This window comes from Arctopsyche grandis, chromosome 4 (genome assembly GCF_051622035.1).
Source record: "Arctopsyche grandis isolate Sample6627 chromosome 4, ASM5162203v2, whole genome shotgun sequence".
NCBI lineage: Eukaryota > Metazoa > Arthropoda > Insecta > Trichoptera > Hydropsychidae > Arctopsyche > Arctopsyche grandis.
This window is the reverse complement of record NC_135358.1, coordinates 10,799,542-10,823,166: the sequence shown is the minus strand read 5'-3', so window position 1 is coordinate 10,823,166 and position 23,625 is coordinate 10,799,542. Positions and strand designations below refer to the sequence as shown.

General features: G+C 34.4%; 4 protein-coding genes across 5 annotated transcripts in view; 3 read left to right on the top strand and 1 right to left on the bottom strand.

Annotated features, from left to right (window-relative positions):
• Fur2 (furin-like protease 2) overlaps positions 1-3,635 on the bottom strand; it is a 546,777-nt gene extending 543,142 nt beyond the window's left edge. The window contains exon 1 of the mRNA XM_077428654.1: positions 3,370-3,635. The gene's annotated coding sequence lies outside the window, so the exon portion shown is untranslated. The remainder of the gene's footprint in view (positions 1-3,369) is intronic.
• LOC143910245 (zinc finger MYM-type protein 1-like) overlaps positions 1-23,625 on the top strand; it is a 727,250-nt gene that overhangs the window by 447,188 nt on the left and 256,437 nt on the right. The window lies entirely within an intron of this gene.
• On the top strand, positions 4,941-6,679 carry RpS17 (ribosomal protein S17). 2 transcript variants are annotated; one of them, XM_077428579.1, is made up of 4 exons: positions 4,941-5,061; positions 5,250-5,401; positions 5,894-6,126; positions 6,352-6,679. In XM_077428579.1, exons 1-4 carry the CDS (start codon positions 5,059-5,061, stop codon positions 6,360-6,362), a joined length of 399 nt encoding a protein of 132 aa, XP_077284705.1. In that variant the 5' UTR covers positions 4,941-5,058; the 3' UTR covers positions 6,363-6,679. The 2 variants fall into 2 exon arrangements, with proteins under 2 accessions (XP_077284705.1, XP_077284706.1); XM_077428580.1 differs by lacking the exon at positions 6,352-6,679 and having other exon boundaries at positions 4,962-5,061; positions 5,894-6,134.
• Positions 11,631-22,064, top strand: LOC143910193 (ubiquitin carboxyl-terminal hydrolase 3-like). The gene is made up of 10 exons (XM_077428565.1): positions 11,631-12,026; positions 17,525-17,669; positions 17,745-18,030; positions 18,111-18,485; positions 18,596-18,744; positions 18,815-18,944; positions 19,022-19,231; positions 19,307-19,449; positions 19,548-19,694; positions 19,776-22,064. Exons 1-10 carry the CDS (start codon positions 11,942-11,944, stop codon positions 19,990-19,992), a joined length of 1,887 nt encoding a protein of 628 aa, XP_077284691.1. The 5' UTR covers positions 11,631-11,941; the 3' UTR covers positions 19,993-22,064.

Genomic DNA, 23,625 nt, shown 5'->3' with positions numbered 1-23,625 from the left:
GTGTGTGGGAGCAGGATGTCAACACGCAATGGATGGCTACACCATGGTGTTGGCCCAACGATAAAAGAAGAACTATAACACCTGCTTTTCATGTTTACTGAGTCGCTACAAAAAACCGCCATCACAAACGTGTAGGCAGCAACGCACACGCGTATCTTTTTGTGCACAAAGTTGGTCCAACGTGAAGAGCGAACATAAGATATTTACAGTTATAAGGCGTTATAACACACAAAATGAACGTGAACGTCGCTTTTTACTTTATTTTCAGATAGTTTTGCGAGTGTAAAAAAATTGACTTCGACAATCGACGCCAAATACGTCCATGGCTTCTGCTGCGTTTCTCTTTATCTCTATGTGATATTTTACGACCGTGTTGACAGGGAGATGACAGTGATGGATACCGATGAGACATTAGTCCTGTATTTGCATGTACATACCCGTGTACTCTGACCGACCCGGATAGTGTTGTCTATGTACAATATATTTCAAATTTTCCAAAAAAAAATATGAAATACAACTTCGGAATATAAAAACACTAACGCTAACTATATATTACCAATTAAAATGAAAACGTCTATGCAAAATTACATAAAAGCCGTTATTAGGTAGTAACTCATTAAACGAATCAGGTACTAAATACATAAATTCGGTATAATAATCATATCATATATGTAATATCGCTATTCTGTGTGTCTGTCTGAGATAACGCTCACCGTACTATAATAGTCGTTTCGATTCGACATACATATGTACATATTATGAGTGTATATTGATTGTAACAATAAAATAAAATAAAAATAAAAATATGTACGTCACAACTAAACCGCTGCCAAAACGTATATACGAATACAATAGCAAAAGAAAAAAACTTGCATATACATATACTATTTGCTCCTAATGTTTCCGCTTGCAGAGATTTTACCGCCATCTATTGAAAATTTATTTAATTAATTTTTCTATTGATGTTTTATATTGTTTACATGTAGGGAGGTAGTTTTTACCTTTTTTTTCGTATTAAATAATTAAATATAAATATTAAATTAAATATATTTAAAATTTATTTGAAAAAAATTCGAACACATGACCGACGACACATTTATTACTTTATCTATGTTTTTTTATTTAATAACTTAATATGCTAACACCCATGCTTTTATTTGTAATCGGGTACAACACTAGTCTTATATAATAATTATCACTGAGCAACAAAAAAAAATACCAGAGCGGAGACTAGCCAATCTTTACTAAGTTTGACCCACTGAATTCGAATATGATATTGATTTTTGTTGTTGGGTGATCGTTTACGAGATATGAGCGTTTAAAAAAATCCGCGATTTTTACAGTTTTTTGGCTTTTGCGGTCTTTAACTCAAAATTTAGGATTGTTACGCTCAAAGTGAGTATTGGAATCAATAGTCAGATATTTTTCCTATTAATTGTTTCATTGCTTTAAAATACTTATAATTAATTGTCTAGCGAATTTTAAAAGTCAAAAATATATTTTTTTTACGGATTTTTTTCCGTCCTATTTTTCATTTATTTGGCAAATTTGTTATTTCACCACGTTTATAAGGATTGGTTTTCTATCTCAATATATATTTTTTTATCTAAACGTACTAACTAAAGCGGTAATTTCAATTTAAATGCTTTCGTTGTGTATATGGTTGTATCGCGTAATATTTTGGGTGCAAGCGAGACGGCATGCAATCCACCTCACAGAGTACAGCGGTCGGACTACATGACCGCAAAAGCCAAAAAACTGTAAAAATCGCGGATTTTTTTAAACGCTCATATCTCGTAAACGATCACCCAACAACAAAAATCAATATCATATTCGAATTCAGTGGGTCAAACTTAGTAAAGATTGGTTAGTCTCTGCTCTGGTAACTCAAAAACGTGATTTTTTGTTGCTCAGTGTTATCAAATGCGTGCGTGTGTACGAAGTACTCGCTGTTAACACCACTCTCCATCTCTCTTTCTCGCCTTTGAATCGTATATCGTGGAAAGAGACGGAGCTTGGTAAGTGTTTACGAAGTACTCACTCATGCTCCGTCTCTCTTTCTCCCCTTGGAATCGTATATCGTGGAAAGAGACGCGGCATATCACTTCTTTAATATGATCAGCCGACAAAAACAAAAGATTTTTTTTCAAAAAAAGTTATTATATTTTAAATTATTAATTCCGTTGATAAGAATTGCGATATTTTACAAGGTGCAAAATCACTATGTGCACACAAGCTGCTAGTTATAAATAATTAAGAAAATAAAAAAACAACCCATTTAATAATCACGATTTTTCGATGGACGCTGATTAGTTGATAAGCATGAGCTTCGCACTGCTATTTTTACGCGGCATTATATTCGTGTCGGTTTGTGGGGACGCATAAAACACTCAAAATAAAAATACCATTTGTGTATAAATCCATTACGAATTGTGTACATTTGTTATAATAATAATATAACAATTAATTCGCTTAAAATACTCGGGCCAACTCTCACTGAAAAATCGCAATGCTACAATCATAATTTGCGTTTATCAACCAATCAGTGATTTTCAACTGTTCTTTATTTTTGTTTAATTGTTTTATTATACAATAAATGTTTCACCTATTCACATCTGTATATTTACGTATCTTGGAAACAACTCGTTGAACTTCATCAACATACAGTTCTCCGGCAAACTACCGATTTAGAAGACTTGAAACTTTATATACAAGGTAATCATTGTAAATAGGTTTTTGAGCTCTTTTTCCTATTATGCTGTAGATTAACATTAGAATAATATAATACTATGATTACTAACCAAATTAAATTAAATTGTAAAATAGAAAATGGTCAGTAGATCAGTAGCTATTAAAAGAGATATAAGATGTATTGTGAACATAAATTCGTAATAATAAAAAGCTTTTAAAAATAATCATACAAGGTAATTGATTTCAGTAGTATTTGGGTTATAACCACTGACATTTACGTGGTTTTTGATAAATCAAATGTATCGACGATGACCTACTCGAGCAAATGATTCATTTATTTTCTTTTATGTGTATTTTAAAGTTTTGCAATGCATTTAGTATAAAATTCGAAAAAAAAGTCAAACAATCTGATAAATGTATGTCGATGATGTAAAAGAGAAATCTTTTTATTGTGTGCATCTTGTAATTCCACTTCAATTTTCCCACGCATGGAATAATTAAATAAATTTGCTTCTAACAACCGTCAGAACTTTAAATTTAACTGTCAATAAATTAATGTTAACACAATCAATAATTTCATTCCATATTTCGAATACTAAATTCTAATAAAGTATATAAGTGTGAATATTTTCGTCTTAGAATAATTACAAGTGGTATAAAAACAAAAAAGCAACTTACTGTGGCAGCAAATAATTTCATCACTCTTCGGCATGATGGCAAAATAGTCATTAATTTAATCCATAAGTTTTGACATATTTGGTTTTCAATTGAGTCATGACGACCGTGCACATCACACTACTGAATTGTACTATCGATTGCCGGAGACAATGACCCGCATACGAGATAAATATTCACTGACATGATGAATTCTTATTGGAATCAATTGAACGCACTCTATGTATTATAACCTAACACGGAGATATGTCAAATGACATTTGTTTACTGCCCATGGCGCCTGCGCAAAGCTCTGTCAAAATGTTGCCATCTATGGATACTTAGAAAAAGCTTTACAGACTGATGTGCTGTTTTTATAAATGTTGAGACATCTGTTTATTTATTAGTGAACACTTGCTATTTTTACTATATGTATGTAATTAAAATCAGGGACCCAAACCGTTAATTTTTTCGTTCCGGTTTTCGTTTCGGCTCAGTAAAAAAATATATATGTACATATATCAGTTCAATTACGGTTTTCGGTTCTCTTGTATTAAAATATTAGGAAGTTAATGTAAATACACCCACACCGTCTATATCTATCTTTATACGGCTTTTCGCCATAACTTATTGTAATTATATACGTAATAATTAAAATGTCAAAGGAGAATATTTCCTAACGTGTGCAGCTGGTGCACTGCGGAATAGAGGGCGGATTCTGATGTAGCTAAAATGCAGACAAAATACATTTTTTTTAGTCTTACTTAATTGACTTTCTCTAGGCTTACCAACAACAAAAGTTCGACAACTGTTTTGAAAAAATATAGTAGTTTTATTCTAGAAGCTAATTTTTACAGATATGGGTGTATTTACTCTTTTGTTTTTCCGTTCACAGGTGTTTGAATCGCGCACTTTTGATAGCCAATTTATAATGTGTTCATTGAAATCTATGATATATGTATAATTAGTTTATTGACAACTCGCGAGCTTCACATATAATTAAATTTAAATCGAAATTGTTAATTGAATTTGAATCTTTGATTTCTAATTGTAAAGTATGTGCCACACATTTTATTCCGATGAGATGAGGGAAAGAACAGTTCTCAAGGGAAGGTAGCATATTTGCTTCATAATTAAATATAAAATTGTAAATAGAACAAAGATTTACAACAATTGACACACGAACTTTACAAGAGAAGACTTATAATTATTAACTTGATTTTTATTAGTTTAGCATTTGAATTTTAAAGTTAAATAAAAATACTATTATTAAACGACAACAAAAATATATTATTACAAACTTTCACGTTTCTCGATAATCTTAAAGTTAGAAAAATCCATTTACTATAAACTATTCTATTGTATTTATATTACATACAAAATTGATTTTTGAAATAATTAGTCGACAAAATAGTCTCAATAATTAATTTTTGCTATAACATACTGATTTTTAATGTCAAAATGAATATTTCTTATAAATATAATTAAACTTGAAATCATGATCTACAAAATTCAATGTTTGTGTTTTATTTATTATATTTTCATTTTTAGTTATTTTTAAACCCCGTTAAAATGAATTATAATCATTGATCGTTATTTTACAACATTTAGGCCACGGTGTTGCCAGCGCTTGAGCCCAAGCTTGTGTCACTGCAGTTTGGTGCGGCAACACTCCTTTGAGCGCCTCTCTTTTCCGGTCGGCAAGCCGTCAACATGGTTGGTATCTCACGAATCCGTTTCAATCTGCTTTAATTTCATCGATCTGAACCCAGTTTTGATCGAATTATATCTTGACATGTCGATAGTGACGACCAGCTCAAGTTCGGTTGAGGGACGAACTTCCCGGCCCGAAACACACACCATGAGTTCAGTATACGTCATGTGTCAACATTTGGTGGTTTCAGGGTCGCGTCAGGACGAAGACCATCAAGAAAAATGCCAAAATTATCATTGAGAAGTATTATTCCCGTCTGACTTTGGATTTTGACACGAACAAGCGGCTATGTCAGGAAATCGCCAACATCCCCACAAAGCCTCTGAGGAACAAAATCGCTGGGTAAATATCCTTTCATCTGATTATAATTAATACATTGAATGTGCACTTTAAATATACAAACGTTCAAACGCTTATGATTTGGTTCAAATATTAATTTGGAGGTTATGTTTTTTTGACTATATCAATGCTCGCATTTTTTAGGTTAAACACGCTCAAGTGAATGTTCATTTAATTAATTGGTTCTCAAAATTTGGGTATATATATTTTTATATAAAGTGAAATGTTTTCACTTTATATAAAAATTATACACATTTATACTAAAATCTTTTTTTTTATTATTAAAGACAACTCGACATATGTTCCATCATATTTCCAGAACGTTTGTATTTAGATACATTTCAATAATAACATGATGATTCTAACATACAATGGTTTCGTATAGATCAGAATATTAATGATGACAAACCTTGGCAGACTGAGATTTTGAATGTATTGAGTGTTGTAGTTTTTTTTTTCTATCATGATCTACATAAATATTTTGGTCTTTTGTAGATTTGTTACTCACTTGATGAGACGTTTGAGACACTCTCAAGTTAGAGGTATCTCCGTCAAGTTGCAAGAGGAAGAACGTGAGCGTCGTGATAACTACGTCCCAGAAGTGTCCGCTTTGGAGCACGATATCATTGAAGTCGATCCAGATACCAAGGAGATGTTGAAGATGCTGGACTTCAATAATATTATAGGGCTTCAACTCACTCAACCAGCCACACAATCTTTCAATAGACGTAACTAAATTATATTAATAAACATGATTTTGTATTAGACTGGTGTTTTATTCTGATAATACCATAACCAATGTAGAGTATATTTAAAAATAACCTGGAATTTTTAAGTTTTTGTCTATTATTTATTTTTTGAACTTTATTTTACTGTGGTGGAAGTCTTGAATTTATTTTATGTTGAAAATCAGATGTACTATAAAAATATTTTCTTGCTTGAATTTGTTCTAGGTAAACTTTAAACATGTGATGCAGTTTGATGACTAATGCTGTGCCCCGCTACTTTTTTCCACCCACAGCACACTTGGGGATTTTTTTCATCAGTCTCATACCATTTTTGGTTTATAATTTATACAAATTTTTATATCATTCACTGAAACAAACTTAAGACTTTTTATATAGGGGTCAGTATGCTTTTTGAACTTGGGAACTATTTTTTTTTTTCTCAATTTTTAGATGATTGACTTCCCCTAAATATTATTTGAATAAGTTTTTTTCAAACAAAAGATTAATAAATGTGTCTGTTGATTTATTTTTTTTGTTTTTTTTTTTTATATTAAAAATATCTTATCTTTTATGTTTATTTTTTTTAATGAAACTGCTATGTAAGGATTCCTTTATTTTGCGATTTGTTAATCTGTTAGATTTAAAGTGGTTACCAGATTTTTTTTATAAGTTCTTTCACTCATCAATCTGTTTGCATACAAATTTCAATACTTGGTTCTATGGGCGCAATAGAGCACACCTACACCAACAGTTTTTTTTACAATGCTTTTTATTACGAAATTATATTCACAATACATCTTATATCTATTTTAATAGTTACTGATTATTTTCTATTTTACAATTTAATTTAATTTGGTTAGTAATCATAGTATTATATTATTCTAATGTTAATGTACAGCATAATAGGAATAAGAGATATAAAAAAAAATGACCACTAACACGAAAGGCATGTGAAATGCAAAGAAGGTATGTAAAAAGAGCTCAAAACCTATTTACAATTCTTCCACACTAACACATCAATTTCATGAATTGTGGAGAATCAGAGTAAATAATTTTCTAAGATACGAAATTGCATTATTTTCTATCCGATGGCTCCATATTTTACATATATTTAGTTAAAACTTGTCTGTTCATCTGAATGGTTACCACTTGCGTATGACTGCACTGCAATAAAATGCTAAAATTGCAGTTGGTATGAAAACCAACCCTGGTTTTCTCAAATAGCTTAATGTCATTGTTTTATTGTGACTACTCAAACTGTTTATAGCACCTGGAGAACATTAATTTACAATAACTGGTGTATTTGAGCTAGGGTAAGGTCAGTTGCGCCCATATAATTGATAAGTTCAAAAAGTATTGAACATCAACTGCTGGAAATATCTGGATTGTCAATTGATGAATTGATTTCGTTTTCTATAAACTCATGGGCAATTTTCGTTTGTAGTCCTGTGTGAATAGTTCCAATAGAAGCTTCTGCATTCAAGTTATTCGTCGGTCTGTGAACATATCTATCAAGGTAGCTCTCCACGGATAGAAATTTTTACCTTTTGTAGCAGAAGAAAATTATTTAATGAAACGCTACGTATTGCATTATTTGAAATTAATAATTCCTCAACAAATATTGTAATCAGTCAATACACCCAACAATGTATTAATATAAAATGTCAATTGGAATAATGTAATTCTAGAAAGCCAGTATTAATATGGGTTTGGATTTTATACAATTGAAGACCTGTCATGTGTGAGCAGGGATTCGAAAATAATTATTTCTAGGCGTCCGGATATTGGTGGGAATGAACCAATTTAGACAGTGGTGTCTTACTAATGGTTTCCGGAAATCCGTTATCTAAAAATTCATATAATTTTTGTCAAAAATTATACAAATCTTAAAAATTTAATGAACTTTCATGTAATAGTGCCTTGGACGAGTCAAAAATATGGTAAACGGACTACTAGTCATATGTGAACCAGTCACAGGACAACCGGTCGCTCTAGATCAATCACACTAAAACTGGTCACACCCGAAAATTGGTCACACCCAAAAATTCGACTAATTTTTAATTTTTGGGTGTGACGGGTGATCACGTGTGACCGATCTAGAGCGACCGGTTGTCCTGTGACCGGTTCACATTTGACTAGTAATCACCGAACCAAAAATATGTACATTTAAATGTACATGTACATTTAACAAAAAAATTAAAAACCCGTTCCAAAATTGGGGTGACACTACTGAATTTAGTAACTAATTCCGCGTCCTATTATGCAGTGTGTAATTTCTGATCTGCAAATAAAATATTAAATGTAATATGCGAATTCAGTGAATCAGACTCATTAAAAATTGATAGATTGATTAATATCTCCCGCTGCAGTAAGTAAGTAAGGTAATTTTTTTGTTGCTCAGTGTTATTTTTTGGCATAAAATTGACCATATTTTAAATTTTATAAAATACGACCTGGATTCTGGTTATTTTCATATGTTACCCCCCTCCTGATCAGAAATGTGTTTTATTTAATTATATTTTATTTTATTAATTGAAAAATCAACAGACAGGATGTACAGAGATAGGTATAAAAAACACAAAAAGTAAATAAATAATATATGTAACACCCGAGTCCAATAATAGATTTTTACAAAAATGAAAAAGATAAATATAAGGAAAACAAATTAAAAAGTAAAGAATAAAGGCATGACAAAATATGTAGTACATTGCATAATTAAACTATAGTATTAAAATAATTGGAAAAGGTTATAAGATAGAATATAAGAAGAAATTGAAATTTACAAATATAAAAAACAAATGAAAAAGGTAAATACAAAATAAACAAATGAAATGGAAAGGAATGAAAGCTATAATATGATTAAATAGCACATTACATAACTAAACTAAAGTATAAAAATAATGAAAATATTGGAAAAATAGAATAGAAGAAAAAATGAATCAATCGGTCAAGATTCTCTTGATGTTAGACCTGAATTGATGTAGGGAAATACCAAACAGATCAACCTCTTTCAGCTCTCCGTTAAACATACGATAAACGCGCTGCAGATAAAAATATTTTTGGGAATTAGTATTGAAAGGATCAAGTGAAAAGAGTGCAACGCGTCTAGGGTATCGAACTGGGATTTTGAAATTAACCTTATTCAGTAAATCAGAACAATCAAGGAAACCATTAATGTGTTGTTTCTTATCTGTTAAAAATTTAATACGAGCGAGGATTTTTCTTGGAGGAAGGTAAATTTTACGTTCACTGACGGCTATCCTATCTTCTAGGTTCACTAACGGGGCAGGGCTGAATTTTATTTTTTTTTGATTTTTAAATGCTTTTTATTATTACGAAATTATGTTCACAATACATCTTATATATATTTTAATAGCTACTGATCGTTTTCTATTTTACAATTTAATTTAATTTGGTTAGTAATCATAGTATTATATTATTATAATGTTAATCTACAGCATAATAGGAAAAAGAGCTCAAAAACCTATTTACAATCCTTAATAGGACTGAATGGAATATACATAGCTTGCATGAAATCTGCATACATGACAAATTTTATTTCGTCACTTCAGAAATTTTTCATTCGTATTCAAAAATGCCATCAACAATTTGCTGCGCCCAGAGATTGTAGTATTTTTGTGAAAATGACACGGCCCTATGCGTTATAGGAGGGTGAAATATAAAGGTAAACGCATTGATATATAATACACATAGATGGGCCCTGACGTGTGATTTTGGCCGGATATCTTGTCTTCACTAACTGAGGGGTGCGGGGGGTTTAACTAGCGGGGAAGTTGGGAAAAAAATGGTTTTTTTCCCTACGATGCAGCGGTACCTACCTACCTACTAAGAGAAACTGTGCATGCGCCATGTATTTTTCATGCGCCAAAAGGGAGACCAGTATAAGACGTGAGGGCGGATCTAGTGTATTATACATCAATGGGTAAACGGGCGATTTCGCACATGATAGCAGTTGCCACGAATACTAAATATCTGACACTTGAAGTGTGATGAAATTTTTTCGCTAACGGGATAACCGCCGCTACGAAAACCGCTCGTGCGGCTTTCCTGTTGCCCAAAAATTGCCGTATAAAAAACTGCCCAAATATTGCTCGGCAAATATTTTGAGCAGTTTTCTCTACGGAAACTTTCCTGTTCGACAGGAGACCCGCGCGATACCAAAAAAATATCATCACACTTCAAGTGCCAGATATTTAGTATTCACCGAACCAGATGGCACATACCGTAATACTATTAATTAAAGAAAATAAAAAAAGGGCTTGGTGTCGGTTGATTTTTTACAATTCGACTCCGCTGGAAATGCTGCGACTCCACAGCCCTGAAATTTTCAAGCTCCAGGTATTCCGTGGCCGAGATTTTAGTGACGTGTGCGAGATTGCCATATACGAAATAGTCCCCCAATCCAATATTAGTTTGTGTTGCTAGCAGGTGCTACTATGCCGCACGGGCTTGCGGTGCGGATTTGGTGCAAACGATCGAAAAGCGCCAGACAGATTGAACCACAGATTAACTGGATGGCTGCTTTAAACGCAATTCTCGACTTCACGAATGAAAAATTGCACATTAGATGACGAGTAACCTTTCGGTAAACGGACTACTAGTCATATGTGAACTAGTCACAGGACAACCGTTCGCTCTAGATCGGTCACACGTGATCACCCGTCACACTAAAACTGGTCACGAGAAAACTGGTCACACCCTAAAATCGGTCACGAGAAAACTGGTTGGCCGATTTCAGGGTGTGACCAGTTTTCTCGTGACCAGTTTTTGGGTGTGACGGGTGATCACGTGTGACCGATCTAGAGCGACCGGTTATCCTCTGACCGGTTCACTTTTGACTAGTAATCACCGAACCTCACCTTTCGATGTGCACAGATGCAATTATTAAAACGGTAATTATTAAAATTGAGATGGATCTTTCTGGCGAGTTTTTAATAATTTAATAAGGAAAAATTCGGAACTAAAGTATCAGAAGCACAGAACGTATACAGGGTAGGAATGTCGGGACTTTGGGTAGATTTCGCTTGTTTAAGTGTGAGCAGTGCGCACGCATAAGGTACACGTGTCGTTAATCTATAGTTCAGTCTATCTGGGGCTTTTCGATCATTTGCACCGCATCGATGCGGTGCATACAGGCCTTTTAGATTTAGGAGGCCAAAAGATTCTTAAATATAAATAATAGGAAACACTTCTTCAAATTATATACTCCAAATTTGATATACAACACATTGCGTGTCGAATTTTCACGATGTTGTACTCCTTTTCACGATATTTAATAGTTTTCCGTTATGCGACAGTAATAATAATTTTCTACAATGATCCATAAAAGCGATGTCAAAATAAAATGTCTTTGAAAAAGAACATTAAAATATTGTGATTTAATTTCAATAAAAAATACTAAATGGGGGGGGGGGCTTTCTGTTAACGTTTGAATACGGGCCCGATTTTTCTAGTAACGCCATTGGTCGTTAGCGCGCAAAGTCGTCGTAAAATGGCGGCGCAAACGGCGAAGAGAAGAAGCAGCGCTTGCGGCGGTTGGCAAGCGTGCGCTCGCCGTACAAAGTGGAGGAGGCGCTGCCAGACGAAAAGGGCGAGCGCGCTCGAGTGGCGGTGGTAGAGGTTGTGGCTGTGGCGAGTGTGGTCGCAACCGCAGTTCGCATTCGCATTTCGAAGGGGACGCTGGCGTCCCTCGGCCGGCGGACATCGACGCGGCCCGCGAAGTGTGGCGTCTGCGCCGCACTTCGCTCCACTCGCACCATCCACACACTCGCACCGCAACCAGCTCCAGCTCGCCATGGAGTGTCCGCATCTCACGGACAACGTCAAGCTCAGCCGGAGACACCTGCTGACGCAACACGGCCAGACCACGGCTTGTTCAGGTGCCGTCTTCCTCTTCCTCTTGCGCTTCCTCATAGTGTCGTCTCCCTCGCGCGCCGCACCCCACCCCGCCCCGCCCCGCAATCAATACGCCGCGCGATCAGCTGTTGAGCGCGCGGGGCGAGGGGCGGCCAGCGGGCAGGGGGGCGGGGTCACCGCCTCTCCGCCACTCCACTTCGGCAGCCCACACACGCTCTGCATCATTACCTGTTCGATACACTTATCGTGGCAAGTTACCCCGATCTTCGGAGTGCCTTAGTGCAGGTAGTGCGGACGCGCACGCCCTCCGCACTAATTACGCCATTGTGGTTTGTATCGATTGCGCTAAACCCGGCCGGCGTCCTGTCCGCCTCTTGCCTCTCGCCTGTCGCCTGTCGCCGATTGCTTCCTCGCTTTTTTGATCGCAATCGCCTTTTAATCGCGTCTCGTCAAATCTTTACGACTGATTCGCGCGCTTCTCTCAAGACGCTTTTCGCGATGCTCGTGCGTAATATGTATTACGGCGATGTGTGTATGTAATACAGAAAGCGCAACTAACGCTACCCCCCCATCATCGATCGCTTCGATAATCACCCCCGCCTCATCTCATTACAAGCTTTTTATTATTATTATATTATATACTAGTGTTGTGCCCGATGAAATATCATCGCATGGGTGGTGTTGGCATACACAGTTATTAACAGTTTGAATGCTGACCAACGCCGATCGGCGTTTTGCCAACAAGTTCGTGGGCCTGAAAAACGCCGATAGGTGTTGTATTTTGAGCATGCACAAAGTAAACAAGAAAGCGTTGAAAAAAATGCATTGAACTTGGGTGGTGTAAACCGTGTCAATGTTTATTAATACTGGTTTACACCGGAATTTCTGAATTTATAACCATAGCAGAATTTCCAGATGGAAATCCTGCTATGGTTTGGCATTTAGATTGTGAGCATTACATTTTTTAACTACATTGAAGAAGATGAAACTAGTTTTGGAAAAATGAGCAATATGGCAAAGTATGAAAACGATCGGATAAGAGATAATACATATAAAAAATGACGTCTTAATGTGAAACGTAAAGAAGGTTTGTAGAAATAAATTCATTGGTAGACTTTTTTTCGTTTATTTTACGTTGTTGCAAGGTATATAAGTAAAGAGCGAACCAACTTAGCGCAGTTCATTGTTCGCCGTGCTTTGTCCATTTTTATGATGAACCTTTTTTTATGCTTTCTAGCTTTGTAGTTTGCCCTGTTTCCTGGAAAATAGACCCAAAACGCCCCGTTTCCTAGAAAAAGCACGCTTCCGGTTCTAACTCTATATGCAGTGTTTTAACTGTGAGGTAGATATGTCGAATCAAAACGACTATTAGGGCGAAAACACACAGCGATGAATGTGGCACGTGGTTTTTTTTTTTAGATATTTTTAAACGTGCAAAAAAATCAGGTGTACTTTGCACAGATTCATAGAACGGCCAGCACGCGTCGTCCCAAAATGAAGGAGTGTTTTCGGTAAAATTGTATCCTTGCTTGATAGTGATCGATAAAGGTTGTATCCCATATTTCAAGAAATGTGGGAGAACTTGTCGACGTTCCACGTGCCACGTTCCGTGCTGCGTGTTTTCTCTTGTAGTACGGCGAACGTTATCGCAGATACACAGAATAGCAATATTATATATATATATAAATATATGATTACGTGCTCGCTCACATGTGTGCAAATTTTCGACGTCGATCTACCCTCTTTTAGGTCGCTTCTTAAAAATAAATAATAAAACACCGTAAAACCACGACAGTCTTAGAACTTTTGACGCATTCATATTGAAAATTATAAATTTGCACAACCCTGCGAAAAACGCTTCATCACAATATCTTATTATATAATTAATTAAATATTGAAATAATTGCTTATCTAATTTATATACAAAACAACATGATTTCATATATAGATCAAGTAAACATGTAATTGAGCTTATTTATCTTCTGAAATATATTCAAAGACATGTTATTTCATAAAGAAAAATTGGAAATAATTATTATGTACAAAAAAAACCTCAAAACTCAATAGAGTAAAAGTACTACTTCCGGTCGAGATTAAAAATTTATCATATCTATTAAATCTAAAAAAGTTTCAAACCATTCGTTGAGCGGTTTGTGAGATAATTCAAAAACTTTCCACTGAAATTTAATAATAAGTACTAAACATTTCAGTACTTGATACTCACTTCCAATTTGATAGGATTAACGATGTTCAAATTATCTTCAAAATACACAAGACACATTTCTAAAAAACGTAAACAGTCATCGATTCTGAGTTAAAATCAGTCAAAACCTCAAGGTCGAATTTTCTCATGAATACAAAACTTCTCTTACTACGTACATTTTACTTACTATGTAGATAAATTAATAATAAGCCACAAGTTTAGGCTTTTGAATAATATTTCGATATATTTGTGTTCCGTTTAAAGGCGTAAAGACAAAAATCTAGCACCCGGCTACGACTGCAAGGGTTTGTTTAATTGATAAATTATAATTGTAATCATTTCAGACTCGTTATCATTTGACAATGCGGCTTTATCGCGTTTTTAAGTACACAGCAATTAAATTAATTCACGTGTATGCGACTTAACGCGTTCCGCATCCATAAATCGGCTACATTACGTCAATTTGACTACATCACCGGTTTACCTAGTGCGATCCGCGTGCTAAGTAGATTTGCATACACGATTCTTTCGCGTTATTCAACATAGATTAGTCATATTGGCGATATACCAGTCTTTGAAGAAAATATGGTTTCTGACCCAACTCATTTTGCCATGTCACTTCGAATGTAATTCAGTATTACAAGGTCGCCCGTTGCGTTGCGTCTTCTGTGCAATTCGATAACAATCGATAAAGTACCAGTGCTCCACCTTTTTGAGGGGAGGCTGAGTTACGGTTGAAATATTTCGTTTTTATTAAAAATGGAATGGACATTGTCTCTTATCGAGCCGCATGTTTATATTACTCATATTGCGAAGCAGTAAATATAATGCTATCGTGTTCGTTTTATCGCCAAGTGGTTGCAACAGTGCAATACATATATCGAATTAGTGCAGACTGGTACGAAATCTGAACCCGTAATTATGAAACTTGGCATAAAATCCGCTGCATCTGTGCGTGCCAAAGATTTTCGATTTTTGCACTACCCGGCACTATTTATATACCGATAGAGGTTTCTTTATTCGAATTTTGTTCGAGTCGGGGCGTGTGTGGGGATCACATGGGCGGGCGGGTGTAGCGCTAATTTGTCGGAGCGGCCGTGGTTTTTTGCGACGCAAGGGTGTCCGTCCGTCCGGGTTCGCGCAATCGATCTTGAGGCTAAAACGGCTGCTTCCGGTTTAGGACGAGTGTGGGGCGCAGCCCGAACCACCCACGAGGACTGCGCCCCATCCCCGATATCCTGTGGGAACATCCTGGGTGGGGAGAATGATCTTCCGCCTGCGACTGCACTCTGCTGTGACGTCGCGGACGCGCGCACCCCACGGCGTCCCCCGCCGTTCTGCGTCGTTCGTGTTTTTTTCCTTCGGAAATCAGCCGAGCGAGTGACCTCGGTGTTGCCATGTCGCTTTGTTTTGTTTTGCCATTTTGCGTATGGCCGCATCAATTACTACCGCACACATAATATTTACGATTTCCATCAATGCATTTTCATTTTATAGTGTTGATCATTGAACACCACTTGTATGACTTTATGTGATGGTTAAAGGCCGGATAACCAAGGTGCCGTCTTGAAAAAAACGGACCCATAGGGTGCTGCGTATTGTTCATTGCATTGTTAAGAGGGCTGTACACCCGAAACCTTAATTTTGTTACCGTTCCTTTCTTCGATGTATATATTGAGTGAATGCGACAATATATATCAATATATATATATATATTGAGTGAATGCGACAGTTGCGCTTCGAACTGATAAAACGTGTTTTAAATTGACAAAATCGAGGTTTCGTATTCTACTATTTTCTCCTCCAAAACTGGACCAATTTTTAAAAAAACTTCATCATCGGTATGAGAAAGATATTTTCTGTGCATCTATCGGCGTATTTTTTTTTAAATCGACCGTTAAATAACCACGCTAGACTCTTTTCGTGGGTGTAAAAAAGAGGCGATTTTATAGATGTTTGGCGGCTCCTAGCTCCTATAAAAAATAATTAATCAAAAAAATAAAACGATAGATGCACCCCAATGGTGGATATCCATAGCATATTAAAAAATATTTTCTCTAGTGCCATAATTGAGGAAGGGAGATTCTAATACGTTTGTATGGACAAGGCGCTGGTGTCCAGCCCTCTTAAAGGTTCGCCGAACGTTTTTATTTTTGGACTCTAGCTTTGTAAATAGAGCTAAACCGCCCCAATTCCTGGAAAAAGCACGGTGTCTATCCGGTGCTTAGTGATGGTTAGAGGTACATAGGACCGGAAGCGTGCTTTTTCCAGGAAACAGGGCGTTTTGGGTCTATTTTCCAGGATTTTTTATTTTATTTTAAAAAATCAATACCAAATAGAGCAAAGTACAAAGCTAGAGTGCAAAAAAAATGTTAATCATAAAAATTAACAATGCAAGGCGAACAATAAACAAAGAACGGCACGCTTCCGGTCCTACCTCTAGTGATGGTGTCTTCCAATATCCGTAGTAATGGGTTTCCAACTAGAAATATCCCCAATCAAGGCTGTAGTGTCGTAAAAATTTTTAGGTACATGAAAGCGATTCAAACCGGGAGGTGTAGGGTAAAGAATGAAAAAAAATGACAAAGTTTGAAAACGATCGGATAAGAACCCAAATTTGGTCAGACGAAATCAGATGTAAAAATCGAAAGCGAAGTAAGAAGAGGCTAGTAAAAAAATAAATAAAAAACAAGGCAAAAATTACAGTGGATCTTCTTACTTAGCCAGCTGGCTACTGAGAGATTGCACTCTTTTTTTTTGGTAGTAGTCTTCAAAAGGGAGACGAGTTTCCAGCGTCAGGCCCCATTTATGCTATTCTATATATATAAGTGAGTCACTCTGCGAACATAAGCCCTACACTTTGATGGTAATTTAATATTCACATTCATTATTAAAAATAAATAAATGCAAAACCGATTTCTTACGATTCTTTCGACTCCAGTCAAAAAGCCAGTATATAATATATTAAAACGGACGCGATGTTTGTGGGTATGTGTATGTTTGTGTCAGACCGTGGACACAGCCAATCAAAGCCAAGTGATCCAGGGGAAGTGGGGAGGGGTGTTGAGCGTCATGTGACGTTAGGCCGAGCGAATTAATTTTAAACAAGTAAACGTTTAAGATTCTGAGCATCTATTATTTAACTTCTTCAATAATTTATAAACATGCTATGCAAGCGAATGTTTATTTATTTAAGCAATAGTTATTGATTTTTTTTTAAATTTGAACAAAAGGTTTCCAGAAACTTATGAAAATATTCAATATCGCCGATGATTTTATGTACATTTTAAATAATATATTTTTTTAATTTATTTACAGAATGTTCTGTTCGTGAGCAAGTATGGATATGTTTACACTGTGGCATTTTAAATTGTGGCCGATATATTAACGGCCATGCGAAATCGCACGCTGAATCGTCTCAACACCAACTTTGTATGAGCTGTGAAATATTTTCGGTTTATTGGTAAGTTTTGATTGGTCAAACGTATAAAACTGCTAAAGGTCACATATTGATTTAACATTCGATTTGATGTTTTAGTTATAAGTGTGAAGAGTATGCTGTTAACGATACTGAAGACAATCAGATAGACAAATTGAGACAGTTTATTTGTAAGGAACACAGAAATGATAGACACAATGTTCTTGGGCCTGATATAAGTGACATTCCAGAAAATAATTTAAGCAATAGTGAAGATCCTGCATCTCCCCTCATCTGCGAAGAAACGTTGCATGCTATATCTTCATCACCTGATCACAATACACCAACATCAACCAAAAATTCTCCTCGAAGGAAATCGCCCAACGAAATTAGAAATTTTTCATCTGTAAGCTATAATAATTAAAAAAAAAAGACGATAATGTGGTATTTTTGTTTTTATTTCGTTTTTAATTTTTAATTTTTCAGATTTCAGAAGAAACTGTACGCAACTTAAGACCTCGAACTAGAAAACGTTCACATTCTGAGGATAGCAGTTCAACGGAAAATTCATCGGCTTCTTCTACGGGTAGTGGTGCACCTACTAAACGACCCAATCCACATTCCCCAAATGGTAACGGCAAAATAGAAAGACAACGTGAAAAAAAAGTTGTGGGGTTAAGAAATTTAGGGAACACGTGTTTTATGAATGCTGTACTTCAAAGCTTAAGCAACATACAAGAATTTAGTTGTTATTTTAATACTTTGCCTTCACTCGAAGGCAAGAATAATGGACGTAGAGTTTATCATTCACGGAGTTATAAAGAAGTACAAGATGTCGTCATGGCAGAAGAGCTCAGAAAGGTACATTTTTTGTTAATGTTTTTAAAATTGATAAATTTTTAGTTTACATTTTTCTAAATGAACTTTTTAAGAATGGAATAATTATATTCATTTATTTTATATTATTCTAGGTATTGATAAATTTAAGTACTGGAGGTTGTGGTACAAAAGGAGCCATATCTCCGGAGTGCTTATTTTTGGTGATATGGAAGGTTGTACCCCGATTTCGAGGATATCAACAGCAAGACGCCCATGAATTTCTCAGATATATGCTGGATAGGTCAGTTTAGTTTTTTTTTTAATGCAAGTGATTTTCTTTTTTGTGCTTTAATATGTAATTTATATTTTAGATTGCACACTGAACTTCTTCAATTGTTACCATCTGATGTTAGTTTGAAAGATGCCGGATATTTTTCACTCGCTCAGCGAGGTCGTACCTCTATAGTTACAACAGTTTTTGGAGGCACACTTCAGAGTGAAGTAAGATTATTGCTGATTGTATAATAAATGATGAGATGTTTTTCTTTTTTTTTTTAATCATATTCTATTTATTACAGGTGAGATGTTTAGCTTGTGGCACAGAAAGCAAAAAACATGATCCGTTTTTGGACTTATCTTTGGATATCCCGGAAAGGCTCATATCATGTAATAACATTAGTAGTGGTATTAGTACACGCAAACTTTCAACAGTAACAGATGACAGTAATGGATCTCCTAATTCACAGCCTGCTTGTAGCATAGCAGATTGTCTCACAAGTTTTATTGAAGTATTTATATTTTGTTTCTCATATAAAATGGCTATGTAAAGTTTTCGAATTTTATGAAATGTAAAATTTTTATAGGTGGAAGAACTTGCCGACACTGAACTTTATTTATGTGGTAGTTGTAAAAGTAAACAAAAGTCTACAAAAAGGTTTTGGATTAGACGTTTACCGAATGTTTTATGTCTACATATAAAAAGATTTAGGTGGAACAATTTCTTCAGGTAATTTTTATATGTGTAATAAATATATTTGTAGTATATATTATATACCTATATATTACATAGTGACAAAATAAATTTACTTGTTTGGTTTCTTGCAGAACTAAAATAGATACAAATATATCCTTCCCTATTAATGCGTTAGACATGTCACAGTTTGTACTAAGCAATTTACCCGAGACAAGGCGTTCAGGAGCTGGGAGTAATCTCTATGATTTAGCTGCTGTTATAGTACACCACGGATCCGGGTACATAATTGATACACGTAAATTGTTTTTAAATCTTTTTTTTTCGATTTTTTTTTGTTAACTTTGAATAATCTGTTTCAGGGCTGGTTCTGGTCACTACACGGCATTTGCCATCAATGACAATCAGTGGTTTCACTTCAACGATTCTACTGTAAGGCCGACTGATGTTCGTACGGTCGCTTCTTGTAAACCTTACATCTTGTTCTATATTCGACGTGAATTTTCATTACCTAATCACATTAACAACTCGGGGCAGTCCAACGAAGTGGGCGCTGAAGGAAATGTCGACGACTCATGACCCAGGCGTGCAAAGAGAGGTCAGATTGCCCTCAACGACTGACATTCAGAAAGCTCTACGCAGAAGACTGTACATCCCGCTTCGCTTCGAGCTTTAACTTGCTAAACATGAGATTGCACACGAGTTATGAATCAGCAAGTGGAAAATTATCAGCCTTATGGTTTTGACATTGCTATTTTAAACCTCTTATTATTTTATCATTTTATCCATGCCAAATATGTACATGTAAATTGCCACATGGTTACAAAAAGTTTGCTGAAAGCAAAATACGCTTATATTTTTAATCCTTTCAATATATTTCATGTTGTGAATAAATTGTTCATCTGCTAGTTGAAACATTTTCTTTGTGTGTTCAATTGAAGGAAAGTCACTACTTGTTAAATTTCTCAATACATTATTTTGAATTTAAACGAAAAGCCTGTGGTTATTTAAGTTTTGATTTGACTGTGTTAAGAAGTGAATTTTAGTATAATTCATTATTATTTTAAGTATACAAGTTTGATTTCACAATTGGTTTAAAATATGGATATATTTTACAGTAATTAATCCTCATTTTCCATGTATTATTTTTTATTCAATATTTGCTAATGGCAATTTAATTATTTTTCTGCTGAATATAATTACATATATTTTTATTGAATATATTGGTTAAATAATGAATACATATTCGTTAGCGAGACTAGTACATATAGCATTGGTCAAATGTATCAGGTATATCAGTCAGTTTTTTAGAAATATAGAAGATTTTTCTGGGTGCTCAATATTATTAACCCGAATTATAATTTCTTAGCACTCATTGAAAATGTTACTAATTTTGCAGAGTAGCAATTTTTGAAGATTTGCTCTTCTTTCTTTTATACATAACATGTATAGATGTTCCTATTGGTTCTGATTGTCATTTTTGGCAATGGACTTTGCATAAAAATTACAGCTAACCATCTGTAGGAAAGAGCGATGTGGCTTATAAAAAATTTCCTTTTCGGGAGTTGTAGCATTTTTCTTAAAAAAAAAAATATCTACCAAATTTGCTATGTAATTACATGACATTCATGTGAAAAGTACTATTTCTGAATGGATCGATGACTCTTTATATATCATTTGTACTGTTTTATTGTACTTACAATATTTGATAAGTTATGCAGTGATTATGCTGTTATTATACATTCATGTTTTCATGTGAGATAAATCGTTGCTACAATTCATTCCATACCATCGATATTAGTACCTGGTTAGATAAATCATTCTGCTTTACATGCAACCTTGGGATGACTTGTATTTTAAAAGTTTAATAATATGATTACACACAATATCCACTAATATAAGATTCCACGCTTTCTTTGTGGCATGTTTTCAAAATATCTGGATAAACACTCATTCCTTTTGCTATATTATTTTAATAATCCATTTATTTGAATATTCATATTCCATTAAGTCATGGTGTGACATGTAGAAACTGTATTTATTATTGCTAGGCTTCATAAAGTACATTGAATTATTATAATTATGATAATTTTCTATTACATCACTTCATTGCTGTATTGTGCATTCTGTGATGAAAAAATCACTTTCTTTTTTTTTATAATGGGCGAAAAATGTTATGGCAACCCATCATTAACTATTTAGATATTAAATATTATTGAAACCTTCAGATTTTGAAACTACATTTGAATACATTTTTTATATATTTATATTTCATGTTTATTTTTTTAATTCAACGAGTTGTAGTAACATTTTTAGGACTTCCCTCTATTATTTACATTTTATTTGATATCGGAAATGACGCGCAAGAGCTTTATTTGCTTGCTATTAAATTGAATTAAATTCGATCAAAGCATTTACTGAGGACAATGAATGTGTAAGGTCAGTGATTTTATTTTTATTTGATAATTCGAGTAAAATATGTAAGTTTGCTTTGAATAGTGAGTGAATAGATTTAATATGCTGCATACTTAAATGTTTGCTCATTTATCGAACATGTGTGTATAATTTAGGTTTATGTGGCGTTAAAATTTACCTACTGTGATTAAAAATTGCATTGATGATATAGTTATTAAAATTGATTGAATGATGATTTTTTTTTTATTTACCCAATGTATTTCCATCCTTAAGTTATTGACCAATTATTATATAATCCAATTGCTGAAAAAAACAATCATAAAACGTATGTGGTGGAATTTCTAAGTGAGTTCGCAGTGTCCACAATGGAATAAGTTATAAATAATAACTGTTTAATTGTACTCCCTGGCTACAATTTGATTTGTTGAAAGATAATTGATTCCACGCAAGCATGAGTTGTTTAATTCATGTAATGATTAGAGGTAGGACCGGAAGCGCGCCGTCTATTGTTCCTTTATTGTAAAAGCTTTGTAAAAAAGGTTCGGCAAACCTTTAACCATGTATTTACAACATGTGAACAATGAACAGCGCGCTCTTTAGTAATTATTATTATGAAAGTGGAATAAATCATTTAAGTCAGGTCTAAAAAACAACTTGTTGGTCAGGTAATTTTTCGACATCTTGATGGATGTAGAATGAGTTAAATTTTATAACATAAAACCCATGTTTTTTCAATTAAACAACTTATTCCATTTTATTAATAGCGACACAAATGCATGTAAGTACTTGGAGAACTTGAAATATATTCGATTGGTACTTATATCAGCTCATCTTTTGTAGATCCCTTGTGGTTTTGCTATCTTCAACATTTCCTAACTCAATCATGGGGTGATACGTGTGTGGATTTCTTTTCCCCAACTAGTTGCTAGGGGGAACAATTTCAACCAGTTGAAAAGTAGCTCCTCGCATAAAAATATCTTTTTTTATTTGGGTTATTTCAGTTTTTTGTAAATATTTAAAAATGACATTTGATGAAATGGTAAAAGTTTTGAAAAATTTCAACAGATGTCACTGCTGCATTTATGATTTGAAATAATTTTAAATATCGCAAATTCACTATTGTGTTTTGTGAAAATTAATTTTTCATTCGAAAATTAATTTCTTTGTTTTTGTGTTATAATATTTTTTCTTATGATTTTTAACGAATCTCAATTTTTATAGTATTTGTAAAGGTGATTTTTATAATTTTTTACTTATTATTTATTATTTTGCTTTCAGATTTGTGAATACTCTTACGTGGAAAATGAGAATTTATTTGTGAAAATAAGAGTGCTTTTCTTTTCATGAGCCAAACATCCACGTGAAAGGTTTTTGTCGAGAAGGAGAGCTTTGAAAACAAATCGTGCCGTATTGATTCTTGGATTCAAAAGGTTCTGAAGCTCTTTCAGAAATTCAATCACGTACGCGCCACGGCCGGACAGACAAAGTTTGCACATGTTTTGTCTAAAAGTACAGTATGGTCAATGCAAAAATATCTATCTGTGTATGTGCTTAAACTTTTTTTCTCACATAACACTTCGATAGTTTTATGTAGTATGTACATACGTGTGAGTATTGTATATGTACATATTTTTTTAAGGGTACCATTTTTTGGCCCGGCAAATAAAAAAAGAATGCCCCTCTCTAAAATAGCTTGTACGACAGATTCGGTTTTTGCCCGCCAAATCAAACGTCAAATGGGCAAATCAAACGTCAAAATAACCTAAACTAACCCTTAAATATATACATAAATGTTCG

Excerpts from the sequence above, each read along its gene's own strand:
- RpS17 (XM_077428579.1), top strand. Across the intron at positions 5,402-5,893 it reads CTGAGGAACAAAATCGCTGG|ATTTGTTACTCACTTGATGA; the intron begins GTAAATATCCTT and ends GGTCTTTTGTAG.
- LOC143910193 (XM_077428565.1), top strand. The coding sequence starts at position 11,942 with ATGGAGTGTCCGCATCTCACGGACAACGTCAAGCTCAGCCGGAGACAC. Across the intron at positions 18,486-18,595 it reads TGGCAGAAGAGCTCAGAAAG|GTATTGATAAATTTAAGTAC; the intron begins GTACATTTTTTG and ends ATATTATTCTAG. Across the intron at positions 19,232-19,306 it reads GTCTCACAAGTTTTATTGAA|GTGGAAGAACTTGCCGACAC; the intron begins GTATTTATATTT and ends AAATTTTTATAG.